The sequence below is a fragment of the Phalacrocorax carbo genome, chromosome 1 (genome assembly GCF_963921805.1).
Source record: "Phalacrocorax carbo chromosome 1, bPhaCar2.1, whole genome shotgun sequence".
NCBI classification, from domain to species: Eukaryota; Metazoa; Chordata; class Aves; order Suliformes; family Phalacrocoracidae; genus Phalacrocorax; species Phalacrocorax carbo.
Genome location: NC_087513.1, coordinates 71,648,209 through 71,662,986, shown reverse-complemented (window position 1 = coordinate 71,662,986; position 14,778 = coordinate 71,648,209). Strand labels below are relative to the sequence as shown.

At 36.1% G+C, this 14,778-nt stretch overlaps 1 protein-coding gene across 2 annotated transcripts in view; it reads right to left on the bottom strand.

Moving 5' to 3' along the window:
• PIK3C2G (phosphatidylinositol-4-phosphate 3-kinase catalytic subunit type 2 gamma) overlaps positions 1–14,778 on the bottom strand; it is a 210,664-nt gene that overhangs the window by 135,340 nt on the left and 60,546 nt on the right. For both annotated transcript variants that reach the window (XM_064459408.1, XM_064459416.1), the window contains 3 exons: positions 9,331–9,526; positions 6,056–6,178; positions 1,145–1,276 (listed from right to left, as the gene is read on the bottom strand). In XM_064459408.1, coding sequence (XP_064315478.1) covers positions 1,145–1,276; positions 6,056–6,178; positions 9,331–9,526 — 451 coding nt within the window. The remainder of the gene's footprint in view (positions 1–1,144; positions 1,277–6,055; positions 6,179–9,330; positions 9,527–14,778) is intronic.

Genomic DNA, 14,778 nt, shown 5'->3' with positions numbered 1-14,778 from the left:
AGACACACACAATGGAAGAGTGAGTGATGTGCTCTTCTTCAGCCTAACTATGAAAGAAAAATCATCAAATAAAATGCCCAAGCAATCCTTGGAGCAGATATTTGATTTGTGTTTCTTTCCTTGCTTCAAGCTAAGTGCTCTAATCACTAAGTCACAGAAGAATGCTTTTTTTTTTTGAACAGAGTAATCTTGAATTTTCTTCTGAAAGATGAAAAAGGCCTCTAGCCCAGTCCAACCATTTTCTAGTGTTTTAAATCTCTCAGCTTAAAAGTTCAATGGAACCCAAGGTCTTTCAAACACAGTAAACTTATGCAGATTTTTTGTTTTTGTTTTGTTGATGTTTGGTTTTGGTTTTTGTTTTGTTTGGTGATTGCCACCATATGGAGAAGTAGATGAAGATGTCTCAAGGAAAGCTATAGCTTAAAGATGGATGCTAATGCAGAAATTTGTGGGGCTTGAATGTATCCATCTATAGTCCAGAAGGCATGCAGGGCTATGGCTTCTAAATGAAAATTAAGTGTCATTGTAAAGGCTCGATCTAAATTCAGATGTCTCAGTGCTACTAAAATATATTTAAAGCACTGCAGAAACTGTACCTTACATGTCTGTTTATGTATCACTGCAGAGACATTCCAGGCTACAAACATCTTTAAACCAGTGCTTCACTGTGTGCTGTGTAGGAAGTAGGGGTTAAAAAAGAGGAGAAAGCTTCTAAAGTGGTGTGTAGAGGGAGAGGTGCTCATTGTGGTCATCACTAAGCAGAATCACATCATCAGCAGAATGAATGGGTGTGAGAACAGAATGCAGACTTTAAAAACCCCAACCATTGTGAAAGAGAGGCTACACTGAGAAGGATTTTGCAAAGTACCGGGAAAGGGGTTTTCAATAGATCTAGGAAATTTTGAGTGTTAAAGAGTTACATAAGCCAAGTTCAAAAACAAGGTATTTGAAAAGGTATAAGAAAGAAAAGCTTATGGATGGGGCTCTTACTGGCACATCGAGAGCAGTTTAGTGTGACTGTTTCAGCCTTATGACAGCAAGGTCCTGAAATGAATAGTTCTGTCTTTTTATATTTCTCCCAAGTTGAGTGCAACACTATTCAAGAATGGACTTTTCTTAAGCTGTCATACAAAACTGAACTTACTCTTTTGGATACAATGGGGTGCATGTCCAAGCAAGCACTTCTGTATTTTTAGAGGTACTGTTTACTCCAAGTAGTTTTATTGTCAGCATAGTTTCCCTCGGAAGAGCCTTTATTCGTAGAGGAAAGTTGATTCTAAAAGAAAAATCAGAAAAGAGAAAAATAAATGTTTTTAAAAAAAAAAGAGCATTGTTACCAGAAGTGAATTCTTTCTACATTTTCCAGACTCTTTAACACATATATCAAGCTATAAATTACAAGAGTTGCACTCTGAAGGAAAATACAATTGACAGATCCCTTCAAGACATTGATGAGTATTGCCAAGCATTGACTTGGGCCATAGTGCTTGAGAAGAAGCATATAAAAACTCATTCATTTCAGTGGCAACCACTAGAGCTGACAAAGGCAGGAAAAGCTTAGTTAAACTTTTGCTTTAGAATTACATTATCAGTGAAGGGCTATTTCAGAATAAACATCCCCTAAGGATGAATTGTAAACCAATAATTAGTTATTGCTGTCTTGTGTCTTCAGAGGAAAACACTAGTTAAGAAACTGAGTAGAGTGTGATAATCATTCTCTTGTTCAGATGTGCTTTGGTGGTGTGGTAATTCCCAACCCCAATTTAAAGGCAGGCTTTGTCTCAACAAGAATGAGCAATTCACATTTTTTAGTGAGAAAATTCAGATACATCCATATTTATCTCAGCTTTGTATTGACCACTAACAAACTTGGTTGGTCATTCAATTTGTTTATATAGATTATATGAATTAATTTAACATTGTAACTTAGAACAATAATAATAAATAAGATACTTTCACGCTGTATGGAAGAATTATGCATGTAACTACCCAGATATGTGCAAGTCTATGCTTTCTTTTTCCTGAAGAGAAGGTTTATGGTAGATGGTGCATTTCTAGCTTTTTCCATGTATATTCAGTGGCAACTTAAATTTCTCAAGTGGAAAGTGAAATTAATTATGTTTCTCTGTATAAACAAAATCAATATAAGGAGGTAAAGGCTAAAAGAATTATTCCACATTGACAAAATTAGTATTAAGAAAGCAAAAGATCTGCATAAGCTTGAGATTAAGAAAGCAAGCTAGAAGCTAAATTTAAATACTAAAGATTCCATTTAATTTTCAGATATTCAACCTAGACTGGCAGAACAATATAACTCTCAGCATTTTTAAAAAGGTATATACATACTCAAGCAGTAAGCAAATGTAGAAATAGATATTTTAAAAGTATAATAGCCTGAAAAACATAAGGATTATGGGTAACAGAAATAAGACAATGTAATACTATAAGGTAAAATTAGCATAAGATTTTGGTTCTAGTTCCAAATCTGTCAAAATTCTACTGGCTATGGGAAAGTTTCCTTGAATGCACTTAGGACCCATTGAAAGAAAGCTGAAATTCTGAAGTACCCTAAATTAGCATTAGTGTCAAAATTTTTGATTATCAGTCCTAAACATTTGGAAATCATTCAAATTTGCATACCTCTCTCTTTGAATAACAAAGCAAGACAGCAATTTCCCACTCTTTCTAATTAACATGAATAGAATTGAGAAGCAATTCTCAACTGTCTTCCCACGTGTCCCCATTTATAGCTTTCAACTCTGCTTTCCCTGTTTCATGCCCTCATCCTCACTTGTAATTAGCTAGAAACAATTATTGGGAAACTGAACTGTTTTACATGCTATAGATAGCTTGTTCTGTCTTTTTCACTTGCAGGCCAACAACTCTGCCCATGTTACATAAAAATGTTCAATGAAGAGTTACACTTTATTATTTATACTAGTCTCCATTTTTTGTCTTATTCAAGGCAATCCTAATCTAAGACCAGGACTCATTTTGAATTAGCCAGGTTTATTTTTCAGCCTGATCGATACCAAAATTTACAGAAAATATTTGACTTCTTAATGTAATAGAAGCTCTTCCTGGTAACCTTTTACCACATGCTTTTTTAATGGCTGTGATCAGCTGAAAATAGCACTTAAGGCAAGAAACTTTACAAAAAAGAAGTTGCCTCCACTGTAAACTTTTTATGCAAACATATTCCCTTCTGTTTCAGAAAGGTGATGTTATAGCCAAAAGATAATTAAGGGTGAACATAGCTTGGTTACAGTTTTGAGTGACCCAAACTTCCTACAATAGGAAATGGTGCCACTTGATGACATAGAAAAACAACTGCAGTAACACTTTGTTAAAATACTTTATTTTTTCACCAATTCCAGCTTGAATTCTTTCAAAAAGCATTAATTAGTTTTCATATACATGCATTTATTGTAGAAAAGCCAAACTAGCCTTTTCCTGGCTGGTTTTAAATTATGCCAGTTAAGCACATAGCACCTTCAGTGATAATATGGCACCACCTCTACTGTTCCTTCTCTCTGTATTTCAAAGTATTCTGAATGTACTAGTTATTCTATCAAGTCTGGTGTTGTTTGTTTATTCTTTCTTAGAGGGTCAGAAGCACAAATAGCAAACCCCACATTTTCTCATTACAGAACTGTGACAAGTATTTAATATTTAAAATAAATTATAAACAACATAAACCTTTTCCCTATGCATATTTTCATAGAGGAAAGATGTGGCATTACCATCCTACCTCATATTCTGATACTATTCCAAAATTGTACTGTGGTAAGCACAACACAGCAAAGCAGTCAGTTCATGTCCTTATATGAAAACATTTGATTTTGTTGTTAAGTGCTGTGTTAGATTTGGAATAAAAACAGAATCTATTGTCATGATCTCAACATGTTCAGGTCCTGCAGTAAACATCTGCTTTATAAGCACCTATTTTCTGAGTAGAATCTGCTCTGCCAACCCAGGAACATTATAGTGACTCAAAGAAAGGGAGGGAAAGCTCTAGCTGTAAGACTGTTAGCTGATTTAAAATACTCATCTGACATTTGCAGTTTAACTCAAAAATAGCATCTGTTCACAAAATCCTGTTCTGGATACAAGCTAAAACATACACAAGTAATGGCATATCTGGTTACGCAGATTCTTAGCCTGTGCTTCTGGACCTCAGGTCATTAGGTCCAAAAAACTTCCCCTCGTGTTTTGAGACCTAAACAAATACAGGCCAATCGCTTTGAGGTGGAAAATATGTGAATACCTTTGATCGTTGAGGGAAATATTGAAAAGTCTGCCAAACAGATATACATTTTGGGGTTTGTACTTTGGAATTTATTTTAATTAGGTTTTGAAAATTGTTTTTGAGACTCAAGCACCAATAAAAACTAAAAAGGTGCTTTTAGAAACTAATACTACTAAGTTTCATACAACTCTAGATCTTTTTTTCTGAAGAGCCTCTTACAGTCTATGACCTATGAAAGAATTTGGCCTGCATGTTCAACTGTTTCTTTTTCCAGGAAGCTTTTTGTTGGAATTGCAGGCATTTATCATCGAATTTTCAGAGGGAGAGGTTTAAACAGAAACCCTGAAGATTTAGTCTTATTTCTTTACATTTCCATGGATATGGAAGAAGAGCAAAGTTTCTGTTTATTTCTAATCTATCTTCTTATATTTTGTTTTAGAAAAACTTTGTGTAAGATGCATTCCAGAAAGGCATCAGCCACTTTTAGAAGCCAAAACTGCTCATAAGCAATATAATCCTTGCTCTATGCTTCAATTATATCTGCTCATGTGTACCATAAGGTGGTACCTGAACAAACCTTGGACAAGCAAGTTTTTCTACAGACAGGGGGAATGATCCAATTTTTCTAAACACAAGGATAACAGTTATTTTCCAATCATAGAAAAGATTGAGGGTTCAACCCTCAAACTGTGTGGACTCAACTGAGGCACCAAAGCAGATGTTAGGCCCTAAAAGAACTCATTTAGGTGTTCAAGAGAAATGTACTTTTTCTTTCTGAACCATAGGGCAGACATACTAAGCTTCCTGTATCTGTTCAGGAGTGTTGTGCAGAAGGACTACGCAGGATCTCTGTTAAGATAGATGTATAACAGGTTTGACCTAAAAAGGTCTTCTTCCATTTGACCAGCTTCAAACTGTTGAATGTCTTAGATAAACGCAAACAAGTTATGAATTACACTCTGTATTTAATTATAATTTTAAAAAACCCCTTTCAGATGACTTGTAGCCTTTGTTCAATTATAATGTAATCAAGCTGCTTTCAGATTTAGAATACAGTTTTCAGTGATGTAAAATACTAAAAATTTCAAAGATTGTAAATATAAACATGTCATGCTTAGGAAGCTGGAAGAATACAATACTACTGCCAAATCATAAAAAATTGCCTACTTCTCTCTCATCTATTACAAATATACTTTTTGTCATCCCATTGCCTTAGCTGAATACTGTTTGAGTTTGCGCTTTGCTTTTCAATGGAGTTATTCTCCTCAAAGCAGATAGGCAGGTAACAGGCAGTTGGTGATATTTACTTTAAAATTCCAATCTCAAACTAAGGTCCTCACTCTAAAACTGCAGGTCCTTCTTATAAAAGAAACCCCACAACAGCCTTATTCCTTCTAAAATAAGAACCCTTAAGAAATGTTACAATAGGTTCTCAAGCTGTATTGCATACCTACTAGAGGCAGATCAAAAGGGCAGAAGTCCTCAAAAGAGAACAGAAATACAGCCTTTCATTGCATCTCATTTTGGTTCCAGTATTCATTCAAGATGCCTCCAGTGAAATGAAAGATACTCTCAGACCAGACTTAGTTTAGTCCTACTCCTCTTCCTCTGTCTATCCCACTCCTTTCTCACTCCCATCTCCTTAAGGTTCTTTGAATTCTGTGGAGTTTAATTTGCTCAGAAGATCAATAATAAAGATGTGGGTCTTTTTTCCTTTTTTTTTTTGGGGGGGGGGGGGAGGGAAATGAATATTCAACATGTGAAATCTGTCAGACAAATATATATCAAACACAATCCAAAACTTACTTCTCGTTCCAGTCAGCCAGGAAAAAGAAGGATCTTTTAACTGGTATATTTTTGCAAATTTTCACTTGACATATTGTCTTCCCAGCATAAGTTAGCGAACAGGAAAAAGAGAAAACTTTGTAGCTACAAGCGGAAAAAAAAAAAGAAAAAAAAATTTAATTGTAATGTACCAGGTCCAGCACAGTAGATTTGGGGCTAATCATTTAGAAATTTGTGAATATCCATCCTTACATGCAAAAAGAATTGAAATAACGAATCACATATTAATGTGGGAGAGTTGTTTATTTTGGGTTGTTTGGTTTCTTAATGTTCAGAGTTCAAGAAAAGTACTTAAGACACATTCTGTTTCACATTTTTGTCATTAAGACTAATTTTTATTTTTCATTATTGCAGACTAGAGAAGTTTGCACATAACTTTTGAAGTGTTACAACTTGCTCATTATACAACTTCAGTCAACAGTAAATCTATTTATACTTACTTTTCCCAATCTATAAAAAACAGGTTAGTACTTAAGGGAATCTATACAGTCATTGCAGCAGAAGCATTAAAGCTCTCCGTGTTGGTATTCTTCAGATACTTAACTGAGTAGGTTCATAGTGTAATTCAGGTCTGAGGCTATCTATTGGTTTCCTATTCTTCTCAGTGAAATCTTATAAAATTTTAGTCAAAATAGAGGAATAGCATAAAATTAACTAATGTTCTTAATTAGTCTTGTAACTTGCAGATCTTTCTGCCACTCTTAGCTTTAGACCACATTCTGTATGAGAATGATGAACTTGGCAATCAGAGTCAAATCTGAACAGCAAATTTGAAGCATTTGCAGATTGAAGGTGCCTGGCCTTGCCTTATTTGCAAGAATGATGGCTGATCTCTTCCAGAGCATGATAATAAATATAATAATTGTAATAATTATTGTAGCAAATACTCTCTCTCTCTCTTTTCAAAGAAAAGTATCTGGAATCTGTAGTACCTATGAGGTATGAATGCAGAGGAAGGAAAAAAATATTTTATAAGACTAGGAAATGCTTCTGCTCTTATGGCATCTTTCCTCTAAAGTCTAAACATTAAAAACAGTTAGAGGATAGTGCAGTACATAGTAGGTTTTAATACAATCAAATGATTAAGCATTGGTGTTTAAACAGAAGTATTGATACACAATATACAGAAATATTCCTGATTTATACATCACAGTGACCGAATTCCTGGAAAGTTTAATGCTTACACAACGCTTCAGTCTGACTGAAGTCAGAAAGACTGTTCAGAGCACATGCACTTCAACCCATTTTAAGTCTTTGTGGAGCATTTTGCCTAAGTAGCCTCCCTGTGAGTTCAAAGGCATGACTCTATAATCTTCTCCAAAAGATCACTTAATATCATCCAGATGTAGATACGGATCTGATTTTTGGGGGCTGTAGAAACACATGCAGCCAAATATGAAGCTAGCAACATCATGTCACTGGCAGCAAATAAGGCACATCTGCTTGGGATTTACATGAGATAAAACAACATACTGATTAAAGAAACAAGGAATTAAAAGACAATAAAGAAAGAAAGGTAATCAGTTTTGCAACATTATTCTGCAACTTGCAATGCCTGTACCTACCTTTCTGACAAGGAAATTAAGACAGGAATAAGAAATTGAGAGCATAAATATAAAAACTGACAAAAAAAGAGATCCACAAATATGAAGTAAAGATGGATTTGACAGGACACTCACATGATTCTGTAAAACATAAGACAACTCACCCTCCCTTAACCTGACTGATTAAAAGAAAAGCAATTTATGACATCCTGAGAGGTATAGAAAAAACCAAATGTGAGACAGTGAGGGATGCCAAAATTCTAACATATATAATGCATATATATGCAGGCATATATATTATAATACATGTTACAAACAGCAAGACCATAAAATGTGACCTCTGGAAAGGGAAAATGAGATCCATGACATAGCCAGCATGAATTCATGCAGTGCAGAAGTAAGAATGGGGAGTATGCATGTGAATGAAGTATTTGAGGAAAGTAGGTGTCAAAGTGGCAGTCCATGTTAAGAAGTCCAATCTAGCTATGAATTGGAAAGACTGGAAAAGGAAATTAAGGAGGAAGAGAGATTTTCATTTTCACATGCTTGAACATAGCATTCAACTCATCAGTGGCCTTTAGGTCATATTCAATTTCACATTTTTCTGGTAAAACATAAAATGCAGTGGGAACAGTATAACCATCTGAAAATCAGGATAGCAATTATATTTCTGCATTTATTACCTTATCTAATGCAAATTCTCTCAGATTTTTATTAAACTGCTAATTACAGCTAATGCTGTATAGTACACTCTTGCTCATAGCCTAATGCAAATGATCCCACTGTTTTTTAATCAGTCATTTGGAATTCAAGGTAAAGTGGGAGCAAGGGGAAAGTATCAATAAAAACTTGGAGAACAGCATTTTTACTCATAAAAATAATGCTACTAGACTGTAGTCACCCATCCTCCTTTGATCACACTGGAGTGGTAAAAGGAGAGCACCAGTTTTGCTCAGAGTCAGAGAAGCAGCTGTTTGAAGAGACAAGTAATTTGACCAAATAAACAATGCAGAAGAGAATACTTCAATCAGCTTTTTATTAACTTTGTCTCCCTCTCTTATTTTCTGTGCTATGTTGATACACTAGGTATATTTGGACCTATAAACTATGTTTATTTTAATTACCATCTATTAAGAGGATAATCAATGCACGTGCTGAGCCAAGTAATGTGGTATGAATACATCAAGAGCAAAAGTTGCTGATAAAGCCTCATTCAGATTGGGTTTAAGCAAAAGCACCCATCTGTTTAACTTGGTAAGCTGGCCTTCAACCCTTCCAGTTACTTGTACTGCAGAGGCCACACATAGTCCGAACTCTCTTGGCAGGCAGCACACAGGCTCTCCTCCCTCCTGCTGAGCAAGTTGGTCACAGAAGCATTCATACACATACCCATCAAAGCCAGTGCTCTGACATTGTTTCTATTAGCATCCTTCCACACTGGTCAAGGACAACTATCTAGGTCACCTCCTTGATTCTGCATCTATCTACAGGGCCTGTAAGTCTTCTAGTCAGTCAAGCTTAAGTAAATGCACTTTATACTGGAGAAACAGTTGAAATACACCCACTTAGTCAGTCTCTAACAATAACGTGGGAGTATCACCAAAGGAACAGAGGTAAGCTAGTATCTGTGAAAAATATGTGATCTACGTGACAACACCTCTTCTTGTGAACACCTGCTGGATCTCTTCCTACCTGTTCACCCAGGCTTCTGGGATGTTATGGGCAGCATAAACAGTGAAGCTGAGCTGGGAATCTAGGCTGATGTCTGCACATGAAGAGCTTTTAGGTATGCTGGCAAGCTGGAAGTTTGCATCAAAGCTGCGGCTGTAAACATGGATGAGAGAAGAGATGGCCATGGATAGCTCAGTCACAGCAGCCTCTATTAAAGCTGAGAGGAGAGAGAGAGAGAGAGAGAAATAAATAAAGGTTAGCAATAGGTCATTTATGAAGAACTATATTTATCTTAAACCATCAGTTATGGCTTTGAAATGCTTCCTAATAAAATTTAATTAAAATGACATAACCTACCAACTGAAGCCAATTAGCCATCTGTGCTTCTGAAACCAGCCTTAGCTCATTTCTGGTGTATCATTAACAGTCTTTCATTACAGTCATTTCAAATTAAGGCATTTTCAAAGTAAGCATTTTTAACTATCGCAAGTTAGTTTGTGCCTCAGATATGCCATTTTAGTCTGTTAGGTTTTGTGCTGGAAGGTTTTTTATTACGTAGGTGTTTTGTAATTTCATCAGTTAAGAAGCTACTTAGTTCAAGGGAACTGGCAATGCAGCAGTAGAATGGAGATCAGGCACTGGTTAAATTTTAGGACTAGAGAGCTTTTGCAACTGTAGGTAAACAATTCATAAAATAAATACACTGGCAGCCACAATCAGACATAGTCAGCATTCAGATGGTCATGGATGGGGGTCATAACATTACACATTGATGAAGATTGAAATACATGTCTGTACAGATATACATGAAATGTAGGCTGTACCCTCATTTATATCACACTTTTATTTACGTTATTTCCTCTGGCTTCAGCTCTGCAGTGTTCTTTCTGCAATTACTGGCTTTTATCCATCTTCCCTTTCTCTCTGCGTTTTTGGAGCAGCTAGGGATTGCCTGATTGCCAGTGTAAATTAAAATCCCCAGTCCTGGCAGCCTCCACTGAGTGAAGAGAGCTGGTACAAGCACTCATTTCTCAGGCAAGGACAGTCTGAGAGAGAAAGTGTCAGACTACATCGTATCATTCCAAGATCACGGTGATTTATCTTCCAAGAGGAGTACCCCAAACCCTTTTTTCCCCCTCTAACTCATGGGTTCCTAAGTGATCAAGAACATACTCTCACCACCCATTACAGTCCTGACATACTCCCTAAGCTTGTCTGGCCCTGTATTCAGCAGCCATCTATTAACTCTCTAATAGTGTCTATTAAAAAAAAAATATTTCCCGGGAATAGGAAGCCTGAGAATTGCTTATATTAGTGTTTTATACTTGGGATAGGTGCAGAAATCTTGTTCAACATCAGATACAGACACCACAATTCACTGGACTTAGCTACCTCAGTTTCCTGACAGAATGTCTCCAAAAAACATACCCTCAGTCTGGAATTTTATTCCCCTTCTTCGATACCTTTTGCTTTTAAACTAGCAAAATACTCAGAACTATTGAGTCACAAAATGCATTGCAAACAGTGCAAAAGAATTATTTCAGTCTTCATTTTATAATAGACAAATTTTAACTATGTAACAATAGAGATATACGTAAAATTGAAATAGCTTGACATACAGTGGGGTTTGCTACTGGAAATACTGACAGCAAGTTATTGCACTCATGAAGGACTGGCTAGAGTACTACACTTTGTCATGTTTTAATCATTTTCCACATATGAAAACTGAAACATTTTAGGGACTAACAGGTTAAGAAAATTTGGTCCTTTTATTCTCTGTGTACACTTCTTGGTCTAGCATTCCTTTTTAATTATCTTTATTCTCTTTACAATATTCTCCATTTATCATCCTTCACCATAATTGTTCTGAATAAATCTTTTCCTCTAATGATTATTTTTTGTCCCCAGAATACCATCTTATTCTCATACCAAGTTCTCTTGTTTGTGTAATAACAGTACCTTCCACTAAATTATTTTACATTCCAAGAAATTACCTGTAGTCATATACATAAAGCCTTCTTAAGAGGTCCAGAAGAAGAAATCAACGGACTATTATTTGAACCAGTATTTTGCACTTTATCTGAAAAGTACCACACTATCTACATTAAGGAAATCCTGCTACTTAGGAGACTCCCTGGCTCCAATCTGGTCAAAGTGGCAGGCAGGTAGATGTAGTGTAATAGCAAAGACCTTTGTTTATGTAAATTGGCTTGCTGAAGTCAGTCATTGCTGAGTGGAATCTTCTCAGCATTTTCTTCAAAACAGGGTAGAATGTAGCTCAGAATATGTATAAGCTATCTGCTCTGTATTGAAACGTACCCTTTGGCTATCAGCAGCTTTAACATAAGCCATATTCTAGGCTGTAAAGCAATGTTTCAGATTTTGTCTCCAGAACAAGAGGAAGTGTATTATATTTCAGCTAAGTCACAGAAAGAAGGGAGTACTCCTTGGACAAAAAAAAAGTCAGGAGAAACATACACAATAGGATAAATATTTTCCATAGTGAAAAATTTACATATGCGAGGCAAGGAAGTGAATAAGATGCAAGAAACCTATTGCTATATCCAAGCTATCCTGTCCACTGGCCATATTTGCAGAAGAATGACTCATGATTTACCTGAGAGAAAAAAACTGAATGCCAGATATGTAGAAAAGAGTAAAACGAAAAAAAAAATAAATTTAAAAACCCACAAAAAATCAAAACAAACAAAAAAAAGTGAAGGAAAACAAGGAAAAGCACAACTTTTGCCTCAATTATTTATAACATGCCTCAATCTGTCAGTGGTCAGGTGAAAAAAATGTCTTATGTGGCTAGATGGGGCAAAGTTAACAGTCTTTACTTAGTCGCAGACGATGTCCATGAGACTCCCTGCTGAAAGGGGCTAGGAAATGTTTTTCTTTTTCCCCTCTCTTGAATTTCCACTTTTTACCTGTGGGCCTGCAATCTGTGTCTGAATGCAATGAAAGAGAGTCAGTCTGGAGGCAGGGCCGAGGCAGGGGGAATACAGGCTGTCTCCTTTTCTAAGATGGGGCGGAGGGGGTTAATCAGTTGAACGGGGCAATCAGTTCAGCTGCCAGCAAACGGAAACGAATGAAAGTTCAGCATTATTTATCTAATTATTACGAGATCCAGAATGAAGATCTTCTCAGGAACAGAGTTCCTCAGGTGTAAGCAAATGTCCAAGTATGACCTGGTCTGCAGCTGTAGCATTTTTTTCTACATTCATTTTCTTACTCTTGTCAGGTCTTAGTTTAAAATGACTGGTTTCTGTGCCAGAGTTAGCCTTTTTTTTCCCCCCAATCTTCACTCATTAAGCCCGGTAGCAATTAACTAAATTAGAGACAAACATCTTGGCTAGTCTGTAAGTGTCCCATTACTCAAAAGAGTTGGTCAGCATCTTTTCACTATATTTTTATGAGCTGCTGAATAGGATTTGGTACACTGAAATTATATCACCCATTCATGAAGCCAGAGGACTATACTGCTTTTTATTACTTTTATGATGAATAAATCTTGGTAAAGATATTAATAAAAACTACAGTGTTTCACTGATTTACATAGGACAGGCTATGGACTTCCTACAGCGGATTCACAGGTTCAGCTGTGCCAGAGTTTATTTTCTAGAAAGGTGAACCAGGCACAACCAGTATGTAGGAGATGATGAATACACCACATTGCAAAGTGAATTGTGACTGAGATTAATAATCTCACAACTCAAACCTCATAATTGATTTCTGGTGTGAAATTATTTGGCATCACCTTCTCACTGAAGGTGAGAAGAAAAGAGACTTGCAGAAATGAGATAAGACCAAGGGAAGTGAACTTTAACCACAGCTGCCACAGGTTCCTTGTACATGAAATCTGGAGAAATAAATTTCTCCCTTGGTGAGAAACAGAATGATCCACACCATTCCTAAAAGTGTTAATGAATATACCTGCAAGTACCTTCAAGATTTAGTAAGGAACATACTCACATATTCCTTATAGAAAACCACTTACTTTCTTCTTCTCAGCCCAGTATTACAATGCACATATTATTTTAGTGCCAGACCTTCCAACAGAGTAGGTACTTTGCTGTTATTACACTAGCAGCTGATGTCAGTTTAACACATATTAAACGTGCCCTCTCTGAATCTGTATGCACATTTTCTCTGGGTAAAACGTGACAAATATCCAGTTGAACAGAATTTGGAAGGAAGACTTAAGTCCCTTTTGACACCTTAAAGGTATTTTGGAGAACAGGAGTTTGATATTGTTCTTTCCCACTTATTTTCAGAGAGCAGAATAAAAGCAAGATCCTAAATACAGTTTAGGTCATGAACACACATCCCCCACACCCAGAAAAAAAACCCCTTAAGATTTAGGTACGGTGCTAAGCAACATTAATTAGATCATTACTATAATAAGAAAAAGGCTAAATATGAAAAAGCTGTAATGTAAACACCGATCAGATGCAGTTTCCAAGCACCAATATTTACCTTATTGTTTCCTCCTACTAGTTGAAGAATCCTATGAATTATCCCTTGAAAGAAACTTTAAAATCTCCTGCTGTCCTGGTATCAAAAATGTCTCTGCTACTATATGCCTTATATAATAGCAAGACCTTGGTAGCTCCTAATTTTTTTTGAGAACTGGGGAGTTGTAGTTATTTAAAGATTAATCTTGGTTAAAAACCCCCTGGCATTCAGAACAACATATCAGGATGTAACACAGCAACAACTTAGAGGTGAAAAGCCATGTTCAGATTTGAAAACAACACAGGAGACACTTATGGAGATGAAATACAATCAATAAAAAGCTCTTGACGTTTTTCCACATTCCCAAACAAACGTGATTTTTCCAAAGCAAACATAATGGCTTTGTGCTAGAAAAAAAAGGAAGTGGAGATTTCAATTTTATATAGGAAACCTTCAAAAAAACTTCCCTTTTTCTCTTCCTCTTTTTATTTTGTTTTATTATTTTTTTAAACTTTCTGTGGTGAATATTTTTATGATGAGGTCTAGAAGCAAAGAAGCAACTATCAAATCCCAAGCACAATTAATGAACCTTTACACCCTTAAATGTAATGACTTCATTAAATGTATTGTCATCAAGGTATCTGATTTCCGCACTACTTGAAAAGATAGCAACTCCATCAGCTAAGTTGGAAAAGACTGCTGAGTCAATATCATCAGTTCAAGGCTCATACTAGACTTTCTGGGATGGGTCCCAGAGAACTACTGATCAAATTCCAAAAGCTGCTTATTATGTCTGATCCTGTGAAATCCCTGCCTGAAGTAGAAAGGCTGTAGACATTGTACGAACATTCATTCATCAGCTTTTGAGAAACACGTAAACTCAGTTTTGTACCAGCTTGCAGCCTGTCTTTTCATACTCTGGATTGCAGCAAACTCCAGTGCTAAATCTCTACCTTGAATAATCTTATTCTTAATTTTCTGGGAACACCTGTTACTGCAGAAAAGTGCTAA